Source organism: Nematocida displodere (genome assembly GCF_001642395.1).
Source record: "Nematocida displodere strain JUm2807 chromosome Unknown 3, whole genome shotgun sequence".
Taxonomy (NCBI): Eukaryota; Fungi; Microsporidia; genus Nematocida; species Nematocida displodere.
The window spans coordinates 223915-250285 of NW_027138158.1; the positions used below are offsets into that span (position 1 = coordinate 223915).

Genomic DNA, 26371 nt, shown 5'->3' on the forward strand with positions numbered 1-26371 from the left:
AGACCGAAAGACAGGCCTAAGCACCCACGACTCAGACGAAATGGATTTTTAATTTGCATGAATGAAGAAAAAGAGCAAGCAGAGACACTTATCGTCTACGACACCAAGTACGTGAAAGATTTAATTGAGGAAATAGAAGCAGCTGCTGAGGAGGACCAGCGGCTGAACCAAGAAGGCAAACCGGCCTTACACAAGCTTTTTTTGATGGACACGATCTATAACAAGCTGCTTAACCGGAAGATTCATTTAGAGCTCCTAGACAGCGGCATACTCGGCGCGCTGAGAAAATGGCTGGAGCCGTTGCCAAACAACTCCCTCCCCAGCGACGAAGTAAAAAAAGGCATCATTGACATTCTCCAGCACTTCCACCCAATGAAAGAGCATTTAATTGAAAGCGGCATTGGAAAAATCATTCTGTTTTATTCAAAGAACCCCTACGAAAAGAAGCCTATCAAACGGGCAGCCAAACAGCTCGTGCTCAAATGGATCGAAGTGGCCGCTGAACGAGACGACTAAACTATCTGTACCTGGACGGCCTAGTGGATGAGTAAATGGGTGCTGTTGGTGTAGTTGGTTATCACATTCGCCTAACACGCGAAAGGTGCTCGGTTCGATTCCGGGACAGCACATTTTTTTCTAAATAAAACCTTTTCTGCGCTTGTAGTACTCAGCCGGTGTCAAAAGCGGCTCTTCTTTTTGCTTGGTGTGCATGGATAGCTCTTCTGCACACTTTCTGGTTCCGTCCTCAGTGCGGGCGTACGGACACCCCGTGCACCCTGCCAGCCCGGTTTCTTTTATTATACTAACACAGGAAGCGCTTTTGTAGTCGATTTTACTCCCCTCCTGTCCGTAGATGTGTCTGATGCGGTATTTGTACTCTTTTTCAAACTGTCCGTCAGAACAGTTGAAGTATCTTCTGAACAAAGAAATAGTTTCTTCCATGGCCACACCTATGTTTTTGAAAAATTTGCACAGATTGGTTCTATCTTGATATTTAAGGTGTTTTTCCTTTTTGAGCGTATCGAGTGTTTTTAGAACGCACCGGGGGAAGTACTCTTCTTCAATTCTCACAGTTGCTAATCCCTGGGCACTTTCAGAAACAGCGTACTTTGGAGACACCTTCCCTGAGAGGTAGAGCGAGTTGGTTCCCAGCCTAAGCAGCTGGGCGAACGCTCGAACAAGGATGCTCACCATGCCCTGGTGCCCCGAGCACAGATACCCGCGGCTTACCCTCTCTCTTAGTGTGTGGTGGTGGGTGAAGTGGGCTTTGACCTTAACCCCCTCCATGTTCTTGGAGGCCAGTGCAAGAATCTGCTGGGAGGTGTTTTTGTTCACTTTTTCAGCACCTACCCAATTAGGATATTGATTATCAATTTCAATAAAAAGACTTTCTTCTTCTTTGGTGTACCTTATCTCCTCCTGAAGGCGCGCAAGGTACTCCTCAATGAAAAACCTAACCACCGCCTCCCTGGGCATCTGCTCCAAGCGGATTTTGAATATTTTGGTCTCTCCGCTCACAAACTCCTCAATTCTTCCGGGCTCTGCAACACTTGAAATTCTCGCTGCATAGTGCATGTTTACATCCCTCTCCGGGGACCATTCCTGGGTAATGAGCGCGTCAAAGGGAAGCTCGCGGTGTCTTTCGATGTGTTCATAGACTTTTCGTCTGTTTTGAACGTGTGTGGAAAAGTCAGTTATTCTTCCAATATCTGGGGCCTCGCCTATGTAGAACCTAAGCCCTCGGGTGCTTTTCATTAGGATAAAGCCTGGTCTGTAAAAAAATTTATGAAGTTCGAAGAATACCTCGAGAAGAGAGTGGCCATCTTTGATCGGCTGTTCACTGCGCGCATGGAAGAGCTTGCTCAAAAGGAAAAACAAGATATTGAAGTAGAGACCACCTACGGCGTTAGCTCTGGTCTGGCATGGGAAACTACTCCTTTTGCCATCTCCAAAGCTGTCAACCCGAAACACAGCGAGTTTATTGTGGCTAAGGTCAATGGAGCGCTCTGGGATGCCCACCGGGTGCTGGAAGAGAGCGCCAAGCTAGAGTTTCTTACTTTTGACTCGGAGGAAGGAAAAAAGGTTTTCTGGCACTCTTCCGCCCACGTGCTTGGAGAGTCGTGCGAGAAATGCTTTGGATGCAATCTCTGCCTGGGCCCACCAACTGATTCAGGGTTTTTCTACGAAATGGAAATGAAAAAAACGGTAGTACCTGACGACTACAAAGCGCTCCAAAAAGAGGTGAAAACGATTCTGAAGGAAAACCAGAAGTTCGTTCGTCTGGAGATGTCGAAAGAAGACCTGCTTGAAATGTTTTCAGAAAATCCGTTAAAACTGGAGCTGATAAACGCTAAGGTTGAAAAAAAGAGCACTGTGTACCGATGCGGCCCCCTCATCGATTTCTGCCTGGGGCCACACGTTCCCTCCACCTCGTACATCAAAGCGCTCGAAATAACCAACCACAGCAGCTCCTTCTTCCTAGGCGATGCCTCGCGCCCCGTTCTCCAGAGAGTCTATGGGATCTCTTTTCCAAGTAAGGCCCAAATGGCTGAGCACCTGAAAATGGTTGAAGAGGCGGCAAAGTACAACCACCGAAGGGTTGGAACCGACCTCAACCTCTTTTTCTTCTCCCCTGTTAGCCCAGGATCGTGCTTTTTCCTCCCAAAAGGTGCTTTTGTCTACAACAGTCTTATCAAGCTGATTAAGGACAACTACCGGTCAAGAGGGTTCAAAGAGGTGGTTACCCCGAACATCCTTACCAATGACCTCTGGAAAACGAGCGGGCACTGGGAGAACTACAAAGACGACATGTTCTGCTTTGCTGCAGAAGGCACCGAAATGGCTCTTAAGCCCATGAACTGTCCCTCGCACTGCGTCATGTTCAAGCACATGTCTGTGTCCTACAAGGACCTGCCCCTAAGGATGGCTGATTTTGGCGTTCTGCACCGAAATGAACTTTCAGGTACGCTCACCGGTCTAACGCGAGTGAGAAGGTTCCAGCAAGACGACGCACACATCTTTGTCCAGCCGCAAAAGGTCATGGAAGAGATCCTGATGTCCCTGGAGTTTTTAAAGAGCATCTACGACGTTCTCGGGTTCACCTACACCGTAAAGCTAAGCACCCGACCTGACAACTACCTTGGGGAGCTGGAGGTCTGGAACGCTGCAGAAGACCAGCTAAAAGAAGCTCTCGACGCAGCCAACTGCCAGTGGGAGCTGAATGAAGGAGATGGAGCCTTTTACGGCCCAAAGATAGACATCTCGGTAGGTGATGCAATGGGCAGGAAGCACCAGTGTGGCACGATCCAGCTAGACTTCCAAATGCCCATCCGCTTCGACCTTAAGTTTGCCAATGCCGAACAGGCACTTGAAAGACCGGTCATGATTCACCGGGCTATTCTCGGAAGCATAGAACGTGTAACTGGGATTCTTTTGGAGCACTTTAAGGGCCGCCTGCCCCCCTGGCTTAACCCAAATCAGGTGTGCATCATTCCTGTTTCAGGGAACGACCACGCCTACGCAGACAAGGTTGCTGCCTCTTTTGCCGATTTTGAGGTTTTTACTGATCTTTCAGATAGCACGATTGGAAAAAAGGTTCTTAACGCAGAAAAACAGAGGTACTCTTTTATCTTCATTGTTGGCGCTAATGACCGAAAGAGCCAGACGGTGTCTTTGCGCATTGCCAAGGAAAGCCTGGTTATTAGCGGACAGGATGCCCTAGTGCTTGTTTCTGAAGCAGTCAAGCACCGAGTGGCCTCAACCGCCGACTCCCTCCGCTTCCTGCCCAAACACCTTTCCCCCACCAAGTGTCTTAACAACGCCGTTGCCTTCCTTGAACGCCTTCTTAACGACCTCAAGCTTAAAGCCGTTAACCTTCTTAGGCTTACTTAAATAAAGATATCTGGTTGGATCGATGCGAGTCGCCGGACCAATGCGGTGGGAGGATGGTTTATTGATAGCTAGGCTATGCACCGCGCACTGGGCTAGTTCCCGTGGAAGACTACCTTGTACTCTGGGAAGAGTGTTTGTAAACGGCTCTTCATTTTAAACCCGTGGTCTCCTTGCATTTGAAGGACCTTTCCACTATTGGCTGGATTGTCCGTAATTGATCCATTACAGCAAAGCTCTTTTTTCAGCGTAACTAGCAAATCGCCCATGTCACATGATTCTGGAATGTTCTCAACAGTTGTAAGCCACTTTCTTCCCTTTCTATTTTGTTTTCGCACATGTATCTCATTTTCTTCAAAGCCTTTGCCTTCGTCCGAGAATATTACCTCCTCTTCTGAAGCACTACTTACCATAAAAAAGAAAACAGAGGAAAAGTTATAGGGCTGTGGGGTATGGTAGGGTGGTAGTGCTGTGGGGTAGGGTGTGTGGGGGTATGGTAGGGTGGTAGGGTGTGTGGGGGTATGGTAGGGTGGTAGGATCAGTGGGTGGTGGTAAGTGCCGGCTTATAATCCAGGCCTTCTCCTACACCCTGAACTGCCATTAAGGCCCTGTCTAGAAGAATGCGGTGCTGTCGAACGGATACTTCGTTCTTGAACTGAAGAAGAGAGATTGGGTGCCTGTGCCTGACGTGTGGAACTGCAACTATAACGTGGGCAAGGCTTTTTTCTTCTTCGTGTGTCAGATCTACAAGGTAGGTGTCTCGCTCGGTTTGTGAGACGCCTACGGTGATGCTAAAGACTAGGTGCTTGATTGGTACAGCCGTTTGAACCAGCAGTAAAGAAATACCGTTAGTTAGTACACTAAGCAAAGAGCCTCCATTGCTAATGACTTTGCTTCTAATGGTGTAGAGAGCTTCTCCAAGGATGACGTGCCTGAAGATTTCTTTAAGCGTTTTGCTGAGCTCTTCCTGCCTCCTCACTGAGGCCGGGTCTGTCGTATCAAGGACTACTTCTACTTCAAGACCTTTTCTTTTGGAGTTTGGAGCATAGCTGAGGATGTTTTGAACTTTTGTTAGTCCTTGCTCAATTTCAAGTATGTTCCTTTCTCCTTCTGTGGTTATCTCTCTTGGCTGGCTGCTGGTACGGCCATCTGCTCGGTAGACCATAAAAAAATACTTTTAGCCCTTTTTATCGACCCACTCGGCGTATACGTCAATGGCCTGTGAGAGCTTGTTGGTGGGGCACTGGAACTGGACGGAGCAAACGAGACACCTGGCCACTCCGGTGCCTTTGTTGTGGTCTATGGTGCATGTGACAACGTTTTCTCTGTTGCATTCCAAGCATGAAAATCTTTTGGACGGGGCAGGCGGAACTCTTCTTTTTGCTCTTTGCGGCTTCTTCCTGGCCATTGCTTCTTAATGCCTCTTTTTTTTTTATTTATGGGACAGAGCCAGGAAAGCTGTATCTTTTGCAGGATTATTAGGAAAGAGATGGGGGATATCATCTACGAGGACGAGAGGACCGTTGTTATTTTGGACATTAATCCTTTGGCAACGGGGCACATGCTAATTATTCCGAAAGAGCATACTACAACGATGGACCAGCTGCCTAGTTCGCAGCTGGTGGGTATACTGGGCCTGATTAAGAAAATAGTTGAAACAACGGGTTTGGAGAGGTACAACATCTTGCAAAACAACCGGCACATTCAGTCGGTTGACCACGTTCATTTTCACCTGATTCCTTGCTGGGCGGGAGGCGCTGGCTCAGAAAAGGGGGCTTTAGCCATCAAGTGGGAGACAATTGAGCAAACGGAGGCGGATAGGCTGGCGCACGGGTCGTATAAGGCCCTCCTAGGCAACCTAACAACAAACAAAGAATGAGGGTGGGGAAAAAGAGGGAAAGGCTAAACGTTCTCTTTGCAGGAGTCTCGGGGTCGGGAAAGTCTATTTTTGCAGGGACGCTGAGGAAGGACGCCGATTTGGAGGTGGTGGAGATGAGTGTGCCAGACAATGGAAGAAGCAGCACGTACATTTACGATATGAAAGGGTACGGGATCAAAAACGATCTGTCCGAGCGTTTTGAAGAGATTGAGGTCTTCATAAAAAGCCGTTACAAGGAGTACCTGAAAGAAGAGATAAGAGTAGAGCGGGAGGCGTACGAGGACCGAAGAATTCATTTGGTTGTTCTGTTTCTAGCGGTCTCCTCAAGGGGCATGAAAGAGCACGACCTGTTTCTGCTCAAGCACTTGCAGAAGATGGCTAATGTTATTGTGGTTATTCCCAAAAGCGACTACCACACAAAGGAGGAGCTGGCAGAAATAAGGGAAAGGGTCAGGGAAAGAGTTCATGAGAGCGCGATAGATCTGTTCACCATCACTGAAGTCCCCGAAGAAGCTCTTCCCATGGCTGTTATTGGAAAGGCGTCCTCCCAAGTAGACCCAAAGATGCACTCAGACGTCGAAATGTTTGACCACTTCCTAGCCAGTGCCAGAGTTGACCTGATTGACACGACGCACCAGCACTTCTATGAGGGGTTCAGGCGAACAGTGCTTGGAAGGGGTGAAAGGTGAAAGGTGACATGTGTGAGGTAGATGGTGCTTGTGTTGGGCTAGGGCCAGGGACCAAATAAAAACCTTTTTTTTTGAAAATAGTGTACGGGTTTGGTGTGGAGGATGATGCTGTTTTTTATTTTTCGGCGCATTTTATAGGTGGTGAAGCTTATTTGATTAGCTGGGGTTTTCAGGTAAAAGCAAAAGATGCCTAGGTGCCCTGCCACCCGACAACGACTTTGTCGATGGTATAGCGGGCGCCCCACTTTAGTCCCTGCTGAATAAGACGCTCTGTTTTTGGGACGTCCTCTGAAAACACCAGGCGGATGTTGTAGAAGCCATTGTCGGCAAAGAAGCCGTTTGCAGCGGTAGAGGCAAGGGTGATGGCAAAAGCCTGTTCATTTAGTTGCATGATCGTGATGAGGCTAATTGATGCGGGGATGCGGATGGTGGATAGAAGAGGGAGAAGGGTGTAGGTTGAGAGCTGAAAAGTGAGCGTTCGGGCAAGAACATGGCCAATCGTTTCGAGAAAAGAGAAAGAGGGCTGTGCAGTTAGTGTTGTCTCGTTCTCGCTCGCCCAAAAGGTCCAGACTATCGAGATGTCCTCTGAGGTGCTGTAGGGGTCTTTGGGTGCCGCATCTATTTTTTCGATGCTTGCTTGGCCTAGTAGCACGTCAAAGAGACAGCGGTACGTGTGCTCGCAGAGATTTTCAGCAGAGATATGGAGGTTGTGTCTTGTGGAGGGCGCTGGGCTATAGACGGGGCAGAGTACTTTTGTATGGGTGTTCAGGTAGACGGAGCAAACACGCAAGTGTTTTAAATCGGGCCATTGGGGCAAGATGGTTAGCAGAAGTTGCAGCAGGTGTGGGGGGGTGGTTGGTGTTCGGGTGGTGTTGAAGGGATTGGGGTTGGGTTCGATGTTGTTAGCAGAGAGTTTTTTGTGAAGATCAGACGCCTCCTGGCCAATTTCCCTGAACATGTTTGCCCAGGCGGTGTAGATACCCGGGGGACAGCTTTTTCTCAGCTCATGTTTTTTCAGGGAAGTAACGAGCTTGGTAAAGACGGCGTGGTTCAGGTTGGTGGTTTCATGAAGATCATTTTTCCAAACGGCTTTTTTGACTTGTTTACAAAGCGCACGAACAACCCGAACGTCTTCTCTGAGGCTGTTTTTACGGCTGATAGTACCAATCCATCTGAGAACCGTCTCAATTGCTTCTTTTGCAGTCATTAGCCGGCCATAAACGTAAAAGCTTCGGGTACCTAGCTGTCTCTGGTCCAGGGCGTTCAGTAGGGCAGGCAGTGTGGTGTAGTATGGAAGATAGAGCGCATAGCGGTTGCTTAGTATGATTTTTTCCCACTGGGTGTATGGGTAGGTCCATTTTTTGAAAGAAGCACAGAGTTCACTGTTAGATTTAAAGAGGCGGGTGGTTCTCTCTTCGTCCGAGCTGTAATCGTCCATCCGCGGGGGCATAGGGCCTTTTGGGGGGGCGCTCTGGAAGGGCAGCGAGACAGGACAGTCTTCCACGTCTGCGTCTGCCCCGCTGGAAGTCCAGCCGTGGAGGGTGGGTGCAGATAGAGCAGAAGAGGTAGAGTTTAGCTGTCCAGCCACCACAAGTACAAGGTAGCAGATTGGTAGGAGGTGGTTTTTTCTGTTTATCTCTTTTCTTTTGGGCTGTTCTTTTGCTGGTGCCATGGTTTGCATGGCCTTTTTTATTTTTAGATATGAATCAGGGTAATGCGATAGTGTTCGGTGATCTGGCGGTGGCAGTCATTCCTGTGCGTGTTTTCAATAACTGATTTTGGAAGATTTGATTGTCTTTTTTATTAGCACGAATTAGCAGCCATTGGCACAAACAGTCTGTGCCTAGAGCATGTGTTGTGTGTGGGAAACAGGTTGTGGACCATCTACCCTGAATTTTATTGGGGAGGGGATGCTGGACTTGGTCTTGGGAGGTATTGGAATTTCAGATAGGAAAAGGTTTACCTCGTCATCAATTAATATGTTCAAACTCATGAATAGCTCAATCGTTTCGACCTCTAAAAACTCTGTTTTTATCCACTGCATTATGGCACGGAAGGATACAAGTGTTAGATGGTCGTTAACAGAATTGTTTTCTAGCACCAGTGTTTTAACCCGAACAAAAGCATCTTCATTGCTAAGTTCAAATTCCAGGAATTCACCCCACTCGCCAACGTTTAGTTCCAAAACGTTCTTCACAACAACATTCATGTGGGTAGAGGAGCAGATGTAAAACCAAACCTCTATGTCCACCCTCATACTGTCCCAGTCTTTTTCTGCAATAGCCTTGGAAACCTTTGGAGAGAGTGTGATGTCAGAAGAAAGATACCACAGCTCAAGGCTGTTCTTAACCCTGCCCTGTTCCAGTAGTTGGCAGCTAAGACACGCTAAATCACCCAACTCATTGAGGAACAAGCCTGAAAGTGTTTTTATGCCCAGGGAGTCTATACAGGCAATGGAGCTGAGCGGGCTATTGTCTATTTTTAGGGACAGACCAGGGCTGCACGCGCCCAGATCAAATCGACCACAGAACCACTCAAAAAAAGAAGATGTCACATGGCACATAGATAGTTGAGAAGCGATAAAAAGAGGGCGTTTTTCGGGGGCTGGTGACAGGTCTTCTTCTATGTCAAAGTCTTCCATATGCAGCTTGTCTATACAAACACCATCAAAGGCCTGAAAAAGTTTGGCAAGTTTTGCAGTCACCTCAGCTAAGGATATCTCGCACTCTTCTAAGTACGTGGCCAGCACACGTACCTCACTAAACACAAGCCCCGGCTCTATCTGGGGCGGAATGCCCTCTAGCTCCATTGGATTCAAATCAAAAACAACTATCTGGGTTTGGTTCTTTTCAAGCACATAAGTTACACGGCCGGGCTGGTATTTCAGGTTCCCAGGGGCCCATTTGTCAAAAAAGGCAATGGTTGCTTCGGTGTGCGCCGTGGGTGGTAGTAGGTGGCTGCTCAGGGCATATTTGGTGAGCATTGGCGAAAAACCATCACAGCTCCTTCTTTTCAGGGAGGGTAGATTTTTTATGCTGATAGGGTCTATGTTCTTCTTCATAAACCCACTGCTGGCTTGGGCGATTTCTGCCACTCCTGCCACTCCTGCCACTTCTGCCTCTTCTGCCTCGTTAGGGCCATACGTTTCGCTCTGTTTGCTACAAGACACAGCAACAGCCATCCCTAGCAAACAGATACCCTTTAGAGCTAGGGAATATCTTAAACACACCCTTGAAACCATTGGATAGAGAATAAAAATTAAAATTATCCTATTCCCTTCTCTGCCCTAAAAGGAAATATATTGAAGGTTAGTTTATTAGTAAAATTTCTCTTGCTAGGTCACAAGGCATGTAGCAACAAATCCGAGCTAACCAGAACAAACCAGAACTAAAGCACCCACTCTGAAGAGGCTTTAGGTAATTAAGGCACCCAAAAAACAATTCCTGGTGAGTCATTATTAAACATTTAGAGTTCAACTACTAATTATCACAAACAAATTTTTCTTTTAGTTTTATGAACACAATAGTGGTAGTATTTGAAGACACAACAGCTCTATGCTTAAAAAGCCTGGCCGCTCTGGTTAAGAGCATCCCAATCACATTGAGGGTCTTCCCACTGCTCGTACACAACCAAAAGATCATTAAGAGATGGGCGCTTACCAAAACCGAGGAAAGCACTTGGGCCTTCACTGAGAAGGAGGAAAAGCTCGAAACCCCAAGAGAGTTTACCAACAACCTGAGAGAAAGCCCGTGCATCTTTGGGCTGGATGTGAATGTGGGGTACCAGGACAAGTACATCTTTAGAATTGACACCGAAAAAAGAGTGCTGGTGCCTATGGTAGACGGCATAGAAATATGCGCCATAAACACCGAGCAGGAGACGCCAAGGCAGCTTAACTCTATCAAGGCCATTGAGATAGGCGTGCACAACTTCTTCAAAATAGGCAAAACTCTGCTCTCAGGGATCAAGCTAAAGAACAAACTTGGCAAAAAAGAAACGGTCGATCTCGTGCTCTACATCGAGAACATCGACAAACAGATACCAAGTGCTCTGGACATTGCACACTGCGAGAACCCCGGAATAGAGGTGGGGAAGTACAAGGCATACATCAAAAACAAGGTCCTTGAAAAGATACTATCAAAAGAGCCCCTTTACTTTGCCAGCGAAGAGGGGGGGATCAAGATAGAGTCAAAAAACACCCACGTTCTAGCCACTATCTACAAAAACCCCCAAAAACTGCGAATTCTAGATGTCTTCCAGCCCTTTTACAAGAACTACCAGAACACCCTCTTCATCAACACCTTAGCTAAAAAGCACGGCGATGTAATATCGCATTTAACAAAGCTATTTCTAAATAAGGACAATCTAACGGAAAAACAGCATATTTTTGATATGGAAATGCTAAAACTAAGAAATCTTCCGGACGACAAAAGAAACCAGTACCTTGGATGCGTGCTGGAAATGCTCAACACCCTTAGATTTGACGTCTCAGACAAAAGACACCTTTTCATTGCCTCCCTCTCCAAGGTTTATTTGGACGCAATCAGGGTTATGAAGAAAGAGAAGCGCACCGGCCTGTTAAGAATGTACATTCCAGCCAGAGCACCCACAGGAACCTTCTCCCTTCACTACGCCCTCGACCAAAGCAACCGCCAGGAGTAGCAACCCCACCAGTAAACAAAAGAAAGAGACCAAAATACCCGTTATTTATTCTAGCAGGGTAGTTTTGCAAATTTTTTATGCCTATAGCACAGACATCTGCAGTGGCATCCTCTTTCTCAGGTATCTCTGAAACCTCTTCTCCACAAGTTCTTCTTATTGGCAGTGGCAAGGGCGGGGTTGGTAAGTCTACGTTTTCAGCTATGCTTTCTAAAGGACTATCTGAACACCTCCGAGTGCTCCTGCTTGATTTTGACCTCTGTGGTCCAAGCATAGGCATACTAATGGGGGATAAAGGAGAGAAGGTCTTTAAAGGCAGCAAAGGTCTTGTACCGCTCGAGCACTCGCCAACCCTCCACTACCTCTCCATTGCCTCGCTTATTCCCACAGGCTCAGCTGTTATCTGGAGAGCACCTAAGAAGATAGGCCTACTTGGAATGTTTGCTGATAGCATTGATAGCACAAAGTACGACTGGGTGGTCATTGATCTGCCCCCAGGCATCACTGACGAGCACGTCTTTGCCGTGGAAAGGTTTCCCCGGGCCAAAGCACTCATAGTAACCACCTCCCAAAACCTTTCTCTTGAAGAAGCTTCAGGTACGATCTCCTTTCTCCAAAAAAAGCAGATTGGCGTCGTTGGGGTGATTGAGAACATGAGCACCTTTGAGTGTCCCTCCTGCGCCGAGTGCACGCCTATATTCTCCAAGGGTGGAGGCAAGCTCCTAGCAGACGCATCGGCGGTAAGCTACCTCGGCTCCATCCCCGTTCTCCCAGATACAACCATTATACCCCCGGCCCTTGCAGCGCTCGTTTCTTTGCTAGCTGGAAATGGTGCAAATCCAAATACTCAGTAGGTTGGTCAGTTCAACGGTTTTTATCGGGACAATCTTTTCCGCCTCTTTTTTCACCCTCTCAACCGCCAGAACCAGCTTTTTCTTCTTTCCCGCCTCAAGCTTCCATGAGACCGTTTTGAGCTTCTTTATGATCCTGTCCACGTGCTTGGCCTTGAACAGAGCTCTCTGGTACACTATCCGCGATAAAAGGGTAAAGATGGGCTTGTGGGTGACTTTTGAAGAAAAGTCCGAATACAAGGACACCTCAGTGGTGGCCCTGGTGGTAAGCAGAATGTCTGGAATGTTTCTGACTTTTTTCTGCGGAACCGATACCTTCTGAACCATCTGGTTCCTCACAATGGTGTAGACTAAGTACTCCATGCTTTGAAGAACTTCTACTATGTAATGGTAGATAGCATCAATGTTTGCCTCCTTGGTCGACTTGGATGGAGAATACTCCCCATCTATATAGCTAGATACACACAGGCCAGTAAAGATGCAGTCACACACCAAATCAGAGCCCCCAAGGTCCATCCCCGGCTCCGAGGTGAAGTACTTGATGTTATAGATGTAGAGGTGCAGAATGCTCGAGAAGGCGCCATAAAGAACCAGCCCGTTAACAGCCCCCTCCCAGACAGACTCCAGCACCGCTAGTGCCCCACACCCAAATAAATGGCTTACCCACCCGACCAGTACACTAAGCGTTGGTATCCCCAGGTACCCCAGCACCGTATAGCTGCGAATAAGGTACCCGAACAGCCCAAAGGCCTCCTTAGCTATCTCATAGTTTCTCTGCACCCGAGACTCATAGACAATCACCCCAGTCACCCAGACCACATTAACCAGGTCAACGTACACCTTCAATCGGATGCCAGTGGTGGGGTAGATGCTGCAGACAAAGACGTTCTCAGCCACCACGTACAAAAGCGCCAGTAAAGAAACCTTGAAAATCAGGCTTAGGGCAGAAACACCGCCATGAACATACTTTCGAACCAAAAAAAGATACATCACACATAAACCAGTGATTAGGCACAAATAACGAATCTCTACATCAACAATTAAAGATACGGGTTTGTACAGAACAGAAAGAATAAAACCAAGCAAACCAAGACCTCTCCAGTGCTGAACCAGAGCACAGACATATGCCAGGGTTAGAGCACCAATAAAACTTGCTAAGCCACACTTACTGCGCACTTGCTCCATGGTCGTGCCCATTCTTCTGCTAATTAAAAAAATGCAATAATTATGTCCCCGAAGTGCACGCACTGCCACAAAGTCGTTCCCGCACTGATTGCCTGCACCAACGGCTTCCAAAGACACTCGCTCTGCCCCCACTGCAAGAAAGTAGCTGACGAGTACATCCTCAGAGCCACCTTTCTTCCAGTTGACCTCTTTTTAATGAATCCAAAGGCCTTTGCGCACGTGGTCTTTAACAGCACCTGGAGCATCCTGCTGACGGGGGACAGGCACCGGTGGCAGAGGCACGAAATGCTTCTCTGCGCACTGCTGGTGTCGATAAACACCCTGGACAGGTGGTCAGCCACACTATCCTCGCTCCCAGAAGAGCTGGCAGTTTCTTTTGTTTCACAAGTTTGTGAAATTGCAATCTTTGCCAATGTCGTCTCTCAAAAGAACACCTCTATCTCACTGCTTTTACGAAAAATAACGGTTCTTTCAACTCCTTGCTTCCTAAAAGTCCTCGTTTTTTTCCTTTTTGATAGAAATGCCACGGCAGGATACTTCCAGCTGGTCAACTTCATCACCCTGCTCTTCCTCTCCCAGGGCCTGGCGCTAGTCCTAGCTCTCCCGCCAAAAAAGATTTTTTCCCGCCTTGTTTTTTCCAGAATTCTCACAGAGTTTCTCGTACATAAAAAGTTTCATCTTTAAAATTTTCACAATGGACGAGGACAAAGTTTTAAATGTCTCTGCAGTTGTTCTCTTTGTGTTTACGTTGATGTTCTCTTACGTCTACAAGCTGATTCAGCCTCTGCTAACAATGTACTCATATGTTAAATGCCTTACTGGAGGATTCATCATTGGAATTATTCTCATGGAGGTGCTTCCAGATATCTACCCCATCCCCGGGGTGGGGGGTGTTCCAGCTATTGCAACCGGACTAAGCTTTTTTGCCCTCTTCACGCTAAGCAAGCTTTACATTGAGCGCGTTGACGCCAAGGACCAGGACTCAATCCCCGACGGCGCCTCGCAAAAAGAAGCCTTGATTTTCATTCTGGCTCTGAGCCTGCACTCCTTCATGGAGGGCCTGGGCATGGGAAACAAGAAGGGGGACAAGCTTATGTGGTACATCGTTAGCATCCTGGTGCACAAGTGGCTTGAAGCCATTGTGCTTGGAGCGTCTGTGCTAACCTCTAAGCTTTCAGCGCGCACTTCTTTCATTCTTCTGCTGGTTTACTCCTCGCTAACGAGCATTGGGGCCCTCCTTGGGAAGCATCTTTGTGGAGATGTCGAGGGAACCCTTCTGCGCAGTATCCTTGATGGCGTGGCTGCAGGAAGCTTCTTTTACATTGGGTTCGTTGAAATGGTTGGAAATGAGTTTGAAATGTCAGGAGGCAAGCTTACTAGATCAACCACCGCCAAAAAGATGCTGTCGATGTTCATTGGTTACTCCTTTATCACCACAGTGATCTTTGCAGGCCATCTGATTCAGGCAGATTAAATAAAAGCGCGACCGCAAAAAATTAAACAAGCATGAACATTGACGGAAGCGGGTACACGTTCCTTTCTTTAGAGAATTTTAAGATGCCAGGAGTCATCTTTCTCTTCTCTTTCGTTCCCAGCCTTTTTCCCACCCTTCTTCTCTCCTCTCCCAGGCTTAGAAAGACGTTTAACAAAGTCAGCATCATTTCAGCCGGTCTTCTGCTAGCAATTCTCTTCATGGATTTCATGCCTCACATTGTCACTGGAGGATGCGACCACAGTCACGGTCACGGTCATGAACACGGCCACGGTCACGGTCATGAACACGGCCACAGTCATGAACACGGCCACAGTCACAGTCATCACAGCCACCCCGAACCAGCCAATTTCTTTTGGAAGGCGGTCAAAGTAGTGGAAGGGTCCCACCCAGGACTGCTCATTGCTGGTCTGACGTTTATTGGGCTTATTATCATCGACCAGAGGGTGATTAAGCACGCGCACTGTGACAAGGACGAGCCCAAAGGCGTTATTGTTGAGGAAGTTGAAAAGCATGACCACGCACCTGCCCACTCCCACTCCCACAGCCAACCACACCCCCACAGCCACGCACCTGCCCAACCAAGCACAAAACAGACGTCCAGTGAGATAAATGGATGCTGTACGGACGGTCTACGCTACAAGACCACGGCTAAGCAGGCCATTGTCTTTATTTTCGTCTTTAGCATTCACTCGATTTTTGAAGGACTGGCTTTTGGAGCTGAGAACCTGAAAAACGACACAGTTTTACTGATAGGCTTGGTAGTTCACAAGGTGCTTGAGTCGATTACTATTGGGGTGGCTCTTTTCTCTTCAACCTTTTCCGTTAAGATGTGTGCAGGTCTTCTGCTGATGTACTCACTGCTCACACCTCTGGGAATGGTTCTGGCCGTGGCTATTTCCTCCATCCTGAAAGGCTGGGTGGTTAGAGAGCTGTGCATGGGCCTGGCCTTTGGAAGTCTTTCATTTATTGTGTTGGTGGAAATGCTTCCTCCTATCTTCCATTCGTTGAATGACACTAGGAAGGTGTTCTATCTGCTGGCTGGGTACATCATTGGAGCAGTGATGATTGCTTACGCCCACGCATAAATAAACGGCCTAGATCTTTTTTTTATGGACGCCAAGGAGTACCAGCTACTGGCGGGGAGCAGGGACGCACAGCTCCTGGTTGGAGAGGTAATGGCGCGGGGGAAGGAGCTGGAGCACCTTGAGGGCACTGCGGGCATCGCCACTCGAATGGTCTACCTCGTCCTGGCCAAGAGCCTCCAGAAAAAGAAGCGTTTCAGGTTTGAGAGTCTTAGCTGCCTGGTTATCGGGGCGCTAAGCCTTGCGGGCAAGATCAACGGGTACGCTGGGAAAAGCTGCCAGAAGGCCGTGGAGCTGCAGAGAGAGCGGGTGAAGTACTTTGAGGGCGTGGGGGGTATTTGGGTGGGGGAGAGACAGGCCATTGTGTTCACAGACCCAGAGCATGGCACCGAAAAAGAAGCTAGCCCCGAGTCTTTGCTGCAGACGGAAGTCGTTCTTGCTTCCATTCTTGCGTTCAGGTTTGTCTTTGGGGATATGCATCGGTACATGGGAAGTGGCGGTTTTGGTTTCGGCTGCGATCTCGGGGTGCTGGGGATGGTGGGGGTGGTGCCAGTTGAGGTGAAGAAAACGGCCTGGGTCATTCTGCTGGACGTTCAGAGGCTGCCGCTAGGTCTTTACTTTTCAGAGGAGAGCATTGTTCTAGCTACGGTGCGGGTTAGTTGGATGATTTACTGCCACAAAAAACACAAGGCAATTATTCCAGATTCAGCCACCGATGACGTCATATTTCTAGAAAAGGAAATAATGAATTTGTTTATTAAAAACTCAGAAGCTACTGTAGGAGACTAGGGCCCTGCAGAGCACACAAAGCAAGACGGGTCCTTCTCTAGGCTATGGGCGTGGAACAGGGGCTGGGCGTCTCCCGCGTAGAGAATAAAGTTTTTCTGGAAGGCACTGGGGGTGTCAAGGTGCTTTTTAACCACCATAACCATTAGGCTGGCGAGAATGGTGGCCACGGGGGGAATGGTGGGGAGCAAAGACTTTTCTATGTTCTTGACGTCTGCTTCAGTTAGTACAATGCCTCTATCTTTGTATTTGGTGTTGAACTTTTCTACTGTGTTTTTGTATCTGTCCGTTAGTTCTTTTCCTAATATGGTAAGGACCGTTGACTCTAGTTTTTCTCTGGACAGCTCCACAGACTCTCTTCCACCAAGTGAGCAGACGCCAAAGTATCTCCGCTCCTCGGGGAACAGCCACCGCAGGCAGTAGATGCACGGGGAGGAGTTGCTGGTGTAGAAGCAGTGGGCCTTGTACCCCTCAATGCCCCCATCGAGGTAGAGGCGGCTGCTTGCGCACTCCTGAACGACGTAGTAGTAGAAACTGACCCGGCTCTGGAACGTATCAAATGCAGAGACAAAAACGTTACAGTTGGCCACATTTCCTAATTGGGAAAGAACAGTTTTTGGATGGTTAATATCAACAAAGTACCTAAAAACCCTTCCTGCAAACCCTCTCTCCACCAGAATCTCAGCCAGGGCATCAACCTTCCTTTGCCCCACCTCTTGCTCCCGATAGACCTGGTTCCCCGTATTAGCCAGCTCAACCACATCGAAGTCAATCAGATGGAGCTCCTCCACCAAGAGAGAGCTCTCCAGAAGCGCAGCTAAAAAGGCTGTTCCAAGGCTGCCTGCTCCTCCAAGACAGACTTTCATGCAAAGTAATTTTATTGGGGCATTTCGCCTTTGAAGGTGGCAAAGGTTCTGTGTTTGATAAGACCAATGTACGGGAAGTACGAGCCTTTAAGAACAAAGGTGCTGGAAAGGAGCGGCCGTTTCGGATCGTCTGTGCTCCCCACCACCCTTGAAAAAAGCTTGGTTTGTCCGTTTTTTTTCACCAAAGTGCTCCAAATCGTCTTTTCATCAACTTCCCCATTGCTCTCCACCCTCTGCACCAAGTACATGTACAGCTCTTTCACGTTGTAGTTTATGGTGGGCTCTAGGTTGATGTTTGGAGAAAAGACAAGATTTGACTTGTTGACCGAGTAAATAACTGGAGAACATGAAGGTACGTTTATGTTCATGAAAAAAGAAGTTACAAACACTACACCAACCACCAAGGTAAGGTACGTCATGTAAAGAGAAGCTGCTGTTGACGCTCTCTTACTGAAGGTGTTCATAATTAAAAATAAAAGCACTTTATTATCTAAGGCCTGTGGAGCCAAAGCCTCCCACCGACCTGGCTGTTTGGCTCACTGACACCGAAACAACTGCGGCCTCGGTAAAAACCCTCAAAATAACCATTTGTGCAATTCTTTCTCCTTTTTCGTAGCCAAAAGGGATGCCTCCTGAGTTAAATAGCATTACAGAGACCTCTCCTCGGTAGTCTGAGTCTATTACACCCCCCAGTGTTATTAGCCCATACTTCAGTGCCAGCCCCGAACGGCTGTGGATTTGTCCGTAAAAGCCTTCTGGAATTTCAAAAGACACTCCAAGACTGACTTTTTTCCTCTCTCCTGGAAGAATGCTTCCTGTTTCATCGCTGTATAGGTCATACCCTGCACTCCCTGGCGTAGCTATCTTTGGACAGATAGCTGTGCTTGTGAGAAGCTTTACCTTGAAAGAGGCTTCTGTGGCTGTCATAAAATAAAAAACATTCTTGGGCTGTATTTATGCCGCCCACGTACTCTGCACCTTGACTAAAATATTCCAAGAATTTTCTTGATTTTGATAACTGTCATCCAGTCGTTTTTGGTAAGAGCATCTTTAAAGCTTTCTTTGAGAAGGTCGATGGAGTCTCGGGTGAGTCGGCTGATAAGCTCATCTGTCTCAAAAAGTTTGCGGCCTATAATGATGGGGGCCGCTGTAGGCCCCACCTCCACCTTGATCGATGCCTTTGACCCGGCCTTGAGCTTGTCGTTCTTCGGGTTCTGCTTCTTGTCCTCAAGAATGCTGGTGACTTTGCCTATCGGCGTTGCCACGCCATCTCTCATCACGACCAGTGGCGTGTTCAGTCTAAGAATGCCTTCCTCTACCTTAACCCCAAGAACCAGGGGCGATCGGGTGGTGAAAATGCATCGGGGGACAATGGTAAGGATGCATGGAAAGACGACTTTGTCTTTCAGGGCCTCTGCAGCTTTTTCCCAGAACTCTTCCATGTGCTGGTGGTACCTTTCAGTCAGGTGGTAGACAATTTCTGCCCTGATTATCTTAACGCCCAGCTCTTTGGCAAGAGCCTCCATTTCAGAGCTTGGCTTTATGTCAAAGCAGAGCATCAGCGAGTACTCCGGGTGTCTTTCTCCAATGGTTGACGCCTTGACTAGGTCTTTCTTTCCAATGCTTCCAACGCCAACGGTTCTAATGGGAACGTTGGCTGCTTTAAGGATGGTAATCAGTGCCTCAAGCGAGCCTAGTGTGCTTGCTTGGACGTGGACACCGTCTTCTCCCACCGTATCAAAAATGTTACCTGACTCGGTGGTTGCTCCTGTAATAAGCCCTTTAACCGTCGTTCTAATTTGATGCTCCACCTCCTGCTTGGACGCCTCGGCGGTGTCTTCTGTTACCACATAGACCTTGCTGCCTGCAAGGGCGCCTTCAAGTTTGGGGGCTTCAATCCTTACACCAATGGCTGCGCGTACCTGTTTGTTTTCCACGTACTTGGTTTTGGTGCGCGTGTCTTTCATTGGGCGCGGCGTCAAAAGCTTCCGAATGACTGTTTCAATCGCTCCCGTTTGGGTGCAGAGAACGATCCTGTCCCCCTCCGTGAGCGTTCCGTTTGAGAGAATAACGTCAACCCCCGGGGCTTTGCCCTCTTCGGACCTTGACTCTAGAACCATGCACTCAACCTGCTCCTCAAACCTGACCTTTTTAAGCATTCGGGTTTCTACCAGGGTAATTAGCAGGGAGAGAAGCTGTCCAAGGCCTTCGCCTGTAATGGCTGAGGTTGGCACGATGGAGATGTACCGCTTGGGATCGGGGTTTTTGGAGAAAATAGCCGAGTTGAGGCCTTCTGTGGCCAGGTCAAGGACGATTTTCTCGTACCGGTCCCGAAACTCTAGCTGGGCCGCCTTTTTTTGGGCTTTGATGGAAAAGGGCCCCTCCACAGAGACCCACCCAGCAATGCGGTCTATTTTGTTCAGCGCAATGATAAACGGCGTTTTTCTCGCTCGGAGTATTTCAATGCTTTCTTTTGTCTGGAGCTCTAGCCCGTGCATGATATCAATGACCAAAACAACCATGTTACACATTGACGACCCCCGGGTTCTGAGGTTAGAGAAGGCTGCATGCCCCGGGGTGTCAATAACCAGCAGCCCTGGAAGGTGCTCCGATGTAATTTGGTACCTCTTTTCCAGTTCTTGGGTGGGGATGTAGGTTGCACCTATTTGCTGTGTAATGCCCCCAGCTTCTGACAGCTGCACATCCGTTTCTCTTATTCGATCAAGGATCTTGGTCTTGCCCGTATCTGCGTGCCCTAGGATGCAGCAAATGGGACTTCTGTAGTCTGTGCTGGTGTTAGCTCGGGCTACCTCTGGCTGTGTTTGGAGCACTTCTTTTGGTTTTGGTGCGGTGGTGCGTTGCAGAGTAAGTCTTTCAAGTTTTGAGGCTATCTGGTGCACAGAGGTAGGTGCTGGCTGGCGTTCGTGCTCTTCTTCTGCAGACAGACCCTCTTCCTCTTCATAAACAACCTCTTCCACCTCCTGGTGTTCTTCGTATATGCTGTAGATGTCTTCTAAGACGTTCTTTCCTTTCTTTTTGGCCATGTAAAATGTACAGGAAAATTTATTTATAATGGTTGTGCTGTGCTGTGGTACGTGCTGTGTTTGTGCTGTACGGTGCTGTAATGGGGCGTGGTGCGTGCTGTTCTGTGGTACGCGATGGGGTGCAATGGTGCGGTGGTGCGTGATGGTAGGTAAACTGTTTATTAATACGGTGGGTGGTATACCGTGCCAGGCAGGTACGTGGCAAGGGGGGTATTAAGAGTCTGAGGAGAGCATATCATCAAGGTTAAGGGCGGAGACAGTGCTTGGGAGGGTATGGGTGGTTGCGGGTATGGTTGCGGCTGTGTGGGGCTTTTTGTGGAGGGGGGAAGGGTTGAGTCGGCTAGGCCGGGCGGGAGGGGGCGAGTCTGGACGAATGAGCATGTCTTCAGTGATTGGGGCTCGGGTTCGGGTCGATACTTTTTTTAGGTTGCCTAGGTAGTAGGTGTCATAGCAGCACCCACCCAGCGCCCTTCCAAACTGCCTAAGTGCTCGTTTTAGGGCGTCTGTTACTGCAGACTTCTGGGCCTGTTTTATGGCCCTACTTCGTCCCTTGACGTTCTCAGCGACCCCGAAACCAATATCTTCCCGAAACACTCCCGTGGCAAGGGTTACTCGGACAGTGGCGCTGCCCTGGGCTGTTATTTTGCCACTGCCTAGGTCTTCTATCAGGGGCGGGGATAGATTTTTGATTTCTGATGACCATCCATCGTGACCAAAGATTTTATTGGCAATTGCAACAGCAGCCCATCCCTCAATGTATGGCTCGCTGGCATATCCAGTGGTTTTGTATTTGATGTACTCTGGGCCCAGATACTTGTCTAACTCCTTGGCTACTCTCTGGTTCTCTTCCATAAAAAAAAGACAGGAATTGTGCTTTCGGGGTTTTGTGTTCGGGGTGGTCGGTGCTGTGGGTGCGGTGCGTGGGTACACTGGGGCGGCATAGTTTCGGGGTCTACCTGGGACCTGAGAGGCTGGCAAGGGCGGGGTAGTGTTCTTGTACATCGTATATGCTTTTATACGTTAGCATGATTCTATAGATTTCTTCTGCCGTATCGGGTGATAGTTTTGATGCCTGGTGGAAAAGAGAGAATCCCGCGGGGTTGCCGATGCTGATTAGGTGATGGGCTTTCTGGAGAAGGAGAGAGCTATTGTACGGGTCTAGGAGGAGCGCGTCGTCTAGGGAGCGGAGTGTTTCGGCGTCTTTTTTCAGGGAGGAGTATCCAATGTACTGGAAAAACTTTGCTCGGGCCGAGTCCCTGAATTTTGGGGTGTTTAGCCGAAGCACAAGTTTTTCAAGCTTGTCTTTTTGGTCTGGGTGCTTTTCCAGGTCTGTCTGTGAAAGTATTTCAATAGCAGTGCAGATAGTGTTGATATCGTTTGGAAAAATTTTCAGGGCCCGATAAATCGTTACCAGGGCTTCTTTTTCCTCTTTTAGCTCAAATTGCGACTTAGCGTTTGCAATGAACGGGTGCGGGATGAGTGCTTCATTTTCAAGCTCTACCATCGTTGAGAGGTACTGTCCGATGTTGTGCGTTGCCAGCTGTATCTGGGCAACATACATCCTGACAATTGGATCGTCTTTCTTTTCCATGATTCTTTCTATCTGCTCCCGACCTAGCTCGGTTGAGGGCACCCCTTTAAGCTTTTCAATGAAAAGGGCCAAAACATCGCCGTAAAGGGTTCCTGTCTCCCGGAAGTATCTGGCTGCTTCTTCATACTGTGTCTGTGCAAAGCGAATGTTCCCCAGAACAAAAAGGCTTCTTTTGGACGGGGTAGTAGGTTTTGGTGGAGTGATAGATAGGGAAATGTGTTCAATGAGCGCAATAAAGCTTCTTTTGTCAATGAGGGAAAGAGTCCTCTTGTCCTCGTCTGTGGCCGGCCCAAAGGATGCATCTCGGAGGACGTCTTTGAAGGTGAGAAGGATTTCTTCTAATTTAACGATTGGCACGTGTAGGGTGGTGGTGTGGTGGTGCTTTTCAGCCATCGATTTAGCAAGCGTGTTTACTTTCGTGTCTAGCACAGTTTGCCAGTGGTTGTTTTCCCGGGTGCTTTTGAGTTTCGCAGCACTTGGCTGAAGGTTCTCTTTTTCGATCAGTATAAGGTTTTCTTTTTCCATTTCCTTATTTAGTAATACAAGATAAGCCGTTATAACGGCTATTCCTTTTTCGTCTGGGTAGCCACAGTCTATCTCTGTAAGCATAGCTAGGCGCTTAATTGCGCCCTTGTGGAGAGGGTCGAGTTTGAGTGTCTCTTCAGCGTACACAAGCGACTGGTCGTACTGCTTCAGATGAAAGTAGCACTGTGAGATGTTGTTTCTTAGCTTAATCTGCACTTCCCCGGCCGTTTCTTTCCGCTCAGCCAGTCCCATGGCTTCCTGGTAGGCTTTGAGCGCCTCTTCGTACCTTTTCTCACAGAAGAAGACATCTCCTTTTTCTTTTAGCTGCTCCGGAGTGTTTCTTTCGTATCTCATGTACTTGTACGTTGCGTACGCTAGACCTGCCATGGCGGCACCATACGCTATCCAATGGGCTATGCATGCTTCTTCCTTCATAAAATTTACCTCAAAATTTTATTGCTTTTTGATGTAGTCGTTCCCACATGATCTTTTTTACCAAACGATTTCACCAGGGAAGCACAGCGCTTTCAAGGTGCCAGGTACCCTCTCACCAGCCCCGGGACGCTCGAGATATCGGGTTTTCGGGTTTTTGGGACACTCGAGATATCGGGTTTTTGGGTTAGTTCAGGATACTCGATAAATCAGCGGGGTATGGTCCAGGGGGGAGTTCTATTGTGGGAGCATCGGGCGTAGGCGTATACTCATGGACTCTATTGTTGTTCGCGACAATAATCTTACCCACCAGATACGTTGCCCACAGACTTAACAATAGGATGCCAACCAGGACGATATGTCCAGCTACAAATAGAACCGTGGCACTTGGGCCTCTCATTACGGTAATAGTGTCAGCATTTTTCATCAAACGGTCATACACGGCACTGAACATTGCTTGTTCGGCAGGATTGCGGTTATAAGGGTTCATTGCTAGTCTTTCCCACATAACACTGGGGTTGGAGGGCTCAACGGACCCTCTCCAGGCCCTAGAGGCCTCTGGCTGCTCATGGTCTGACTCCTGGGAGTCGTCGCATGAGCCTGGTGTACTGCCTGTGTAGTAGCTTTCTTGGCCCCTTTCTATGTTCGGGTTGCCTAGAGGTATATCAACAAATGCGGCAGATAGAGGGGCGGCATATTCATCGTTTTGGTGGTGGCTGCTGGAGTTTATGGGTTCACTGGTGTCGGCTGAGTCGCCAGACCCAAAAAGGTCTGGGTGCTGGCCTTTAGCAAACCTCTGGAGGGCTCTGGTTAGTTTTTGCCCAAACCCACGCCTAACGCTGACTGCCTCGGAGATGTCGGGTGCTGTATCTTCTTCATCAGGGCCCGTGTAGCTGGTTCTACCGCCAGATATAAAAGCATCTCTTTCAGCAGCCATAGAGTGGCGAGGATGTACTGAACCAGAAACAGTTCTCAATGCTTCAAACGAGAGGATGGTGGCCAGTGCCAAGCTTGTCCAAGGGTTTATGATCATTATTGAAAAGGGAAAAAATTGAGTTTCGGTTATGGTACGTACGGCGCGGGTTACCTTTAGGTACGGGTACGGGTGCCCCAGCCCTAGTGCATCGCTGACATTGTAATGGAAAAACCTCCCAGCTTGGAAAGTATGCCTTTAGCCTCTTTCAGGCTGTCATACGACCATAGCACGTCAATTGCGTCGACCCATTTGGATGTGGGTGCATAAAAGACGCCAAACACTGGGGTTTGGGCTAGAATGGAGGCTCTGGGATGTGGTAGATTTGGGGACTTGTCCTGGCCCAAGCTAACCCGAAGGCCTCCAAAGACACCAAATTTATCCCGGGCCACTCTCAGGGTGGTGCATGCAGCCGTGGTCCAGGTTGCGGCCAGGCTGTGGCGCTCGATAGGCCCAGACCCAGACCCAGACCCTAACCCAGACCCTAGGCCCAGGGACCCCTCCAGCCTTGAGTCCAGGAAGAGGGCTGTTTCGGGGCGCTCGGGGGCGGCGGCCTGGAGGGAGAGCAGGGGGCACAGGTGCTGGAAGAAGCAGGCGAGGCGGGAGTGCTTGGCAAGGCGTAGGCTAAGCGTGGACAGGGTATGGCTCCGCTGGTCCCTGTACTCTGCCTTAGCCGATGGATGCGCCTGCCCCCCACTAAGAGCCACCTCGCCCCCAGCCGTTACTCTTTTTAAAGCGCTAAAATCGGGCCAACTACCAAATATGGAAATGTTTTGGCAATCTTTGGAAAGTTCAGTTGAAAGGTTCCATTTGTAGCTGATTGGCGACTCTGAAAGCATCTTTTTCATCCTCCCAATCAGCAGGCTCCCCTTGACCGAAGTTAGCGTTCCCTCAACTTTGGCCACGCTCACCCCCAGCCCCTCTACCAGGTTGGGCAGCTCCAGGACCCCCTTAACCGAGGCTTTTTTCTCTTTGGTAACTGACGCCATGGTACTAACGACTCTTTTAACACTTTCTACCTGAACCTCCACTTTTTTCAGGGCCAGAGCATCAAACACGCCCCCAGTCCTCACCCCGCCAGCCTTGATCATCCTTCCGCCCCCCACAAGACGCACCAGATGGCCGAGATGCTGCTCAATCTCTTGCCTGCTTTTCAGGTTCGCTTCATTCAGCCGCTCCTCCACCCAGGTCCTTATCTCCCTGGTGGCGCTACCGCTCACCGAAATGCCTCGGATTCGTTCAAGCATTGCAAATATTTTATGTCTCCCCTCCTAAACACCCTCCTCTCCTCGCTCGCCCACCAAATCATCTCCTCAGAGCTTGCAATCACCCTCACAAGCTCTGGGAAGATAAAGAAAAGAAAAGGAGGCATGGTAAAGGTTCTCTGTAAAAGCTGCTCTACGTCGGTTAACAGCATGGTTTTTACCAAACACCTTGAGAGATGCTCACATAACCAGAATTAATTTTAATTTTTAATGAAGAAAGAAACGCCTCAGAAGAAAACGCTTGCAGCAACCCGCAACCTGGCCCTGAAGAACTTTATCAAACCAGCACCCCCCTTTCTTTCCCTCGAACCAACCTCTGTGCTCATTCTCTCCCTCTGTTTTATACTCAACGTCGTAGTGCTCCATATTCTTGGCCGATTTGGGTCTTCGTTCGGGGTACAAACGCTTATTGGCGCAGGGGCCCTGGTAGCAGCACTCGTGCTTGGGTTCCTGGTCCAGAGGTAAATAAATGATTGGTCGGAAATGCTACCATTTGTTTGGTTAAAATTTGAAGAAAATTTTCATTCATGAATTTAGACAAGACAATCCAAGGAGCACTGGACACGCTCAAGCTAGGCAAAGAGTCAAGAAAGGGAAGAGAGCTTCCGTTCACCTACACAGACTTCTTTGCAGAGAAGAATACCAGATTTGAGACACTTAACCTCACATGGAGGACGAGGATGTGGTGCGCAGCCAGCTGTTTGGTTCTATCTTTCTTCTTTCTTTTTAACTCGCTAATGAAGCTGATAGCCCTGCCCGTTGCCCCACAGACCTTTGTTTTTTCGTTCACGCTGTTTTCCCTCTTTCTAGTGGCTATGCTGGGATTCTTTGGCGGGTTTAAAACCTTCTTGACCAACGCTTGCTCGCGGGAAATGCTTCCGTACAGCGTTTGCTTTATGGGCAACTCGGCGCTGTCGCTCATGTGCAAGCACTGGGGGTACCTGGTGCAGCTATCAATCACGCTTTTACAGCTTATGTTCTTCACCGCTTTCTTTTACAAGTACATCACCAGAAAGCTCTCCCTTGGAGCCAGCCGCACCCTTTCAGCCCTGTCCCTGTTCAAATAAGCACTCCCGCACTCCCGCACTCCCGCACGGCCTTTCACGGCCCCGAACAGTCTCACCCTGCCCAATAAACACCTTTATTCATTTGCTTGGTATA

General features: G+C 48.7%; 28 protein-coding genes across 28 annotated transcripts; 13 read left to right on the forward strand and 15 right to left on the reverse strand.

Annotated features, from left to right (window-relative positions):
* Window positions 1-57: 57 nt before the first annotated feature.
* On the forward strand, window positions 58-516 carry NEDG_01087 (transcription factor SPN1; the record flags this gene model as incomplete). The annotated part of the gene is made up of 1 exon (XM_067688505.1): window positions 58-516. The coding sequence occupies one exon, from the start codon at window positions 58-60 to the stop codon at window positions 514-516; it is 459 nt and encodes a 152-aa protein (XP_067543693.1).
* Window positions 517-636: 120 nt separating this feature from the next.
* On the reverse strand, window positions 637-1755 carry NEDG_01088 (DNA primase large subunit; the record flags this gene model as incomplete). Its single annotated transcript, XM_067688506.1, has 1 exon — window positions 637-1755. The coding sequence occupies one exon, from the start codon at window positions 1753-1755 to the stop codon at window positions 637-639; it is 1119 nt and encodes a 372-aa protein (XP_067543694.1).
* A 30-nt stretch (window positions 1756-1785) lies between these two features.
* On the forward strand, window positions 1786-3891 carry NEDG_01089 (threonyl-tRNA synthetase; the record flags this gene model as incomplete). The annotated part of the gene is made up of 1 exon (XM_067688507.1): window positions 1786-3891. One exon carries the CDS (start codon window positions 1786-1788, stop codon window positions 3889-3891), a length of 2106 nt encoding a protein of 701 aa, XP_067543695.1.
* A 92-nt stretch (window positions 3892-3983) lies between these two features.
* On the reverse strand, window positions 3984-4301 carry NEDG_01090 (translation initiation factor 1; the record flags this gene model as incomplete). The annotated part of the gene is made up of 1 exon (XM_067688508.1): window positions 3984-4301. The coding sequence occupies one exon, from the start codon at window positions 4299-4301 to the stop codon at window positions 3984-3986; it is 318 nt and encodes a 105-aa protein (XP_067543696.1).
* Window positions 4302-4426: 125 nt separating this feature from the next.
* Window positions 4427-5053, reverse strand: NEDG_01091 (exosome complex component RRP41; the record flags this gene model as incomplete). Its single annotated transcript, XM_067688509.1, has 1 exon — window positions 4427-5053. The coding sequence occupies one exon, from the start codon at window positions 5051-5053 to the stop codon at window positions 4427-4429; it is 627 nt and encodes a 208-aa protein (XP_067543697.1).
* Window positions 5054-5065: 12 nt separating this feature from the next.
* Window positions 5066-5296, reverse strand: NEDG_01092 (uncharacterized protein; the record flags this gene model as incomplete). The annotated part of the gene is made up of 1 exon (XM_067688510.1): window positions 5066-5296. One exon carries the CDS (start codon window positions 5294-5296, stop codon window positions 5066-5068), a length of 231 nt encoding a protein of 76 aa, XP_067543698.1.
* A 30-nt stretch (window positions 5297-5326) lies between these two features.
* Window positions 5327-5767, forward strand: NEDG_01093 (uncharacterized protein; the record flags this gene model as incomplete). The annotated part of the gene is made up of 1 exon (XM_067688511.1): window positions 5327-5767. The coding sequence occupies one exon, from the start codon at window positions 5327-5329 to the stop codon at window positions 5765-5767; it is 441 nt and encodes a 146-aa protein (XP_067543699.1).
* NEDG_01094 (septin 3/9/12) lies at window positions 5764-6456 on the forward strand (the record flags this gene model as incomplete). Its single annotated transcript, XM_067688512.1, has 1 exon — window positions 5764-6456. The coding sequence occupies one exon, from the start codon at window positions 5764-5766 to the stop codon at window positions 6454-6456; it is 693 nt and encodes a 230-aa protein (XP_067543700.1).
* Window positions 6457-6646: 190 nt separating this feature from the next.
* Window positions 6647-8128, reverse strand: NEDG_01095 (uncharacterized protein; the record flags this gene model as incomplete). The annotated part of the gene is made up of 1 exon (XM_067688513.1): window positions 6647-8128. The coding sequence occupies one exon, from the start codon at window positions 8126-8128 to the stop codon at window positions 6647-6649; it is 1482 nt and encodes a 493-aa protein (XP_067543701.1).
* Window positions 8129-8299: 171 nt separating this feature from the next.
* NEDG_01096 (uncharacterized protein) lies at window positions 8300-9697 on the reverse strand (the record flags this gene model as incomplete). The annotated part of the gene is made up of 1 exon (XM_067688514.1): window positions 8300-9697. The coding sequence occupies one exon, from the start codon at window positions 9695-9697 to the stop codon at window positions 8300-8302; it is 1398 nt and encodes a 465-aa protein (XP_067543702.1).
* Window positions 9698-9969: 272 nt separating this feature from the next.
* Window positions 9970-11118, forward strand: NEDG_01097 (uncharacterized protein; the record flags this gene model as incomplete). Its single annotated transcript, XM_067688515.1, has 1 exon — window positions 9970-11118. One exon carries the CDS (start codon window positions 9970-9972, stop codon window positions 11116-11118), a length of 1149 nt encoding a protein of 382 aa, XP_067543703.1.
* Window positions 11119-11195: 77 nt separating this feature from the next.
* NEDG_01098 (uncharacterized protein) lies at window positions 11196-11969 on the forward strand (the record flags this gene model as incomplete). Its single annotated transcript, XM_067688516.1, has 1 exon — window positions 11196-11969. One exon carries the CDS (start codon window positions 11196-11198, stop codon window positions 11967-11969), a length of 774 nt encoding a protein of 257 aa, XP_067543704.1.
* On the reverse strand, window positions 11934-13163 carry NEDG_01099 (uncharacterized protein; the record flags this gene model as incomplete). Its single annotated transcript, XM_067688517.1, has 1 exon — window positions 11934-13163. One exon carries the CDS (start codon window positions 13161-13163, stop codon window positions 11934-11936), a length of 1230 nt encoding a protein of 409 aa, XP_067543705.1.
* Window positions 13164-13193: 30 nt separating this feature from the next.
* NEDG_01100 (uncharacterized protein) lies at window positions 13194-13835 on the forward strand (the record flags this gene model as incomplete). The annotated part of the gene is made up of 1 exon (XM_067688518.1): window positions 13194-13835. One exon carries the CDS (start codon window positions 13194-13196, stop codon window positions 13833-13835), a length of 642 nt encoding a protein of 213 aa, XP_067543706.1.
* A 10-nt stretch (window positions 13836-13845) lies between these two features.
* On the forward strand, window positions 13846-14625 carry NEDG_01101 (solute carrier family 39 (zinc transporter), member 1/2/3; the record flags this gene model as incomplete). The annotated part of the gene is made up of 1 exon (XM_067688519.1): window positions 13846-14625. The coding sequence occupies one exon, from the start codon at window positions 13846-13848 to the stop codon at window positions 14623-14625; it is 780 nt and encodes a 259-aa protein (XP_067543707.1).
* Window positions 14626-14657: 32 nt separating this feature from the next.
* On the forward strand, window positions 14658-15731 carry NEDG_01102 (solute carrier family 39 (zinc transporter), member 1/2/3; the record flags this gene model as incomplete). Its single annotated transcript, XM_067688520.1, has 1 exon — window positions 14658-15731. The coding sequence occupies one exon, from the start codon at window positions 14658-14660 to the stop codon at window positions 15729-15731; it is 1074 nt and encodes a 357-aa protein (XP_067543708.1).
* Window positions 15732-15755: 24 nt separating this feature from the next.
* NEDG_01103 (uncharacterized protein) lies at window positions 15756-16517 on the forward strand (the record flags this gene model as incomplete). The annotated part of the gene is made up of 1 exon (XM_067688521.1): window positions 15756-16517. One exon carries the CDS (start codon window positions 15756-15758, stop codon window positions 16515-16517), a length of 762 nt encoding a protein of 253 aa, XP_067543709.1.
* Window positions 16514-17380, reverse strand: NEDG_01104 (ubiquitin-activating enzyme E1 C; the record flags this gene model as incomplete). Its single annotated transcript, XM_067688522.1, has 1 exon — window positions 16514-17380. One exon carries the CDS (start codon window positions 17378-17380, stop codon window positions 16514-16516), a length of 867 nt encoding a protein of 288 aa, XP_067543710.1.
* An 11-nt stretch (window positions 17381-17391) lies between these two features.
* Window positions 17392-17844, reverse strand: NEDG_01105 (signal peptidase complex subunit 3; the record flags this gene model as incomplete). Its single annotated transcript, XM_067688523.1, has 1 exon — window positions 17392-17844. One exon carries the CDS (start codon window positions 17842-17844, stop codon window positions 17392-17394), a length of 453 nt encoding a protein of 150 aa, XP_067543711.1.
* A 22-nt stretch (window positions 17845-17866) lies between these two features.
* NEDG_01106 (dUTP pyrophosphatase) lies at window positions 17867-18307 on the reverse strand (the record flags this gene model as incomplete). The annotated part of the gene is made up of 1 exon (XM_067688524.1): window positions 17867-18307. One exon carries the CDS (start codon window positions 18305-18307, stop codon window positions 17867-17869), a length of 441 nt encoding a protein of 146 aa, XP_067543712.1.
* Window positions 18308-18363: 56 nt separating this feature from the next.
* Window positions 18364-20424, reverse strand: NEDG_01107 (translation initiation factor 5B; the record flags this gene model as incomplete). Its single annotated transcript, XM_067688525.1, has 1 exon — window positions 18364-20424. The coding sequence occupies one exon, from the start codon at window positions 20422-20424 to the stop codon at window positions 18364-18366; it is 2061 nt and encodes a 686-aa protein (XP_067543713.1).
* Window positions 20425-20637: 213 nt separating this feature from the next.
* On the reverse strand, window positions 20638-21276 carry NEDG_01108 (DNA repair and recombination protein RAD52; the record flags this gene model as incomplete). Its single annotated transcript, XM_067688526.1, has 1 exon — window positions 20638-21276. One exon carries the CDS (start codon window positions 21274-21276, stop codon window positions 20638-20640), a length of 639 nt encoding a protein of 212 aa, XP_067543714.1.
* Window positions 21277-21376: 100 nt separating this feature from the next.
* NEDG_01109 (uncharacterized protein) lies at window positions 21377-22975 on the reverse strand (the record flags this gene model as incomplete). Its single annotated transcript, XM_067688527.1, has 1 exon — window positions 21377-22975. One exon carries the CDS (start codon window positions 22973-22975, stop codon window positions 21377-21379), a length of 1599 nt encoding a protein of 532 aa, XP_067543715.1.
* A 184-nt stretch (window positions 22976-23159) lies between these two features.
* On the reverse strand, window positions 23160-24005 carry NEDG_01110 (uncharacterized protein; the record flags this gene model as incomplete). Its single annotated transcript, XM_067688528.1, has 1 exon — window positions 23160-24005. One exon carries the CDS (start codon window positions 24003-24005, stop codon window positions 23160-23162), a length of 846 nt encoding a protein of 281 aa, XP_067543716.1.
* An 83-nt stretch (window positions 24006-24088) lies between these two features.
* NEDG_01111 (uncharacterized protein) lies at window positions 24089-25192 on the reverse strand (the record flags this gene model as incomplete). Its single annotated transcript, XM_067688529.1, has 1 exon — window positions 24089-25192. One exon carries the CDS (start codon window positions 25190-25192, stop codon window positions 24089-24091), a length of 1104 nt encoding a protein of 367 aa, XP_067543717.1.
* Window positions 25193-25204: 12 nt separating this feature from the next.
* NEDG_01112 (uncharacterized protein) lies at window positions 25205-25408 on the forward strand (the record flags this gene model as incomplete). Its single annotated transcript, XM_067688530.1, has 1 exon — window positions 25205-25408. One exon carries the CDS (start codon window positions 25205-25207, stop codon window positions 25406-25408), a length of 204 nt encoding a protein of 67 aa, XP_067543718.1.
* A 12-nt stretch (window positions 25409-25420) lies between these two features.
* Window positions 25421-25675, forward strand: NEDG_01113 (protein transport protein SEC61 subunit beta; the record flags this gene model as incomplete). The annotated part of the gene is made up of 1 exon (XM_067688531.1): window positions 25421-25675. The coding sequence occupies one exon, from the start codon at window positions 25421-25423 to the stop codon at window positions 25673-25675; it is 255 nt and encodes an 84-aa protein (XP_067543719.1).
* Window positions 25676-25737: 62 nt separating this feature from the next.
* Window positions 25738-26277, forward strand: NEDG_01114 (uncharacterized protein; the record flags this gene model as incomplete). Its single annotated transcript, XM_067688532.1, has 1 exon — window positions 25738-26277. One exon carries the CDS (start codon window positions 25738-25740, stop codon window positions 26275-26277), a length of 540 nt encoding a protein of 179 aa, XP_067543720.1.
* Window positions 26278-26371: the final 94 nt, after the last annotated feature.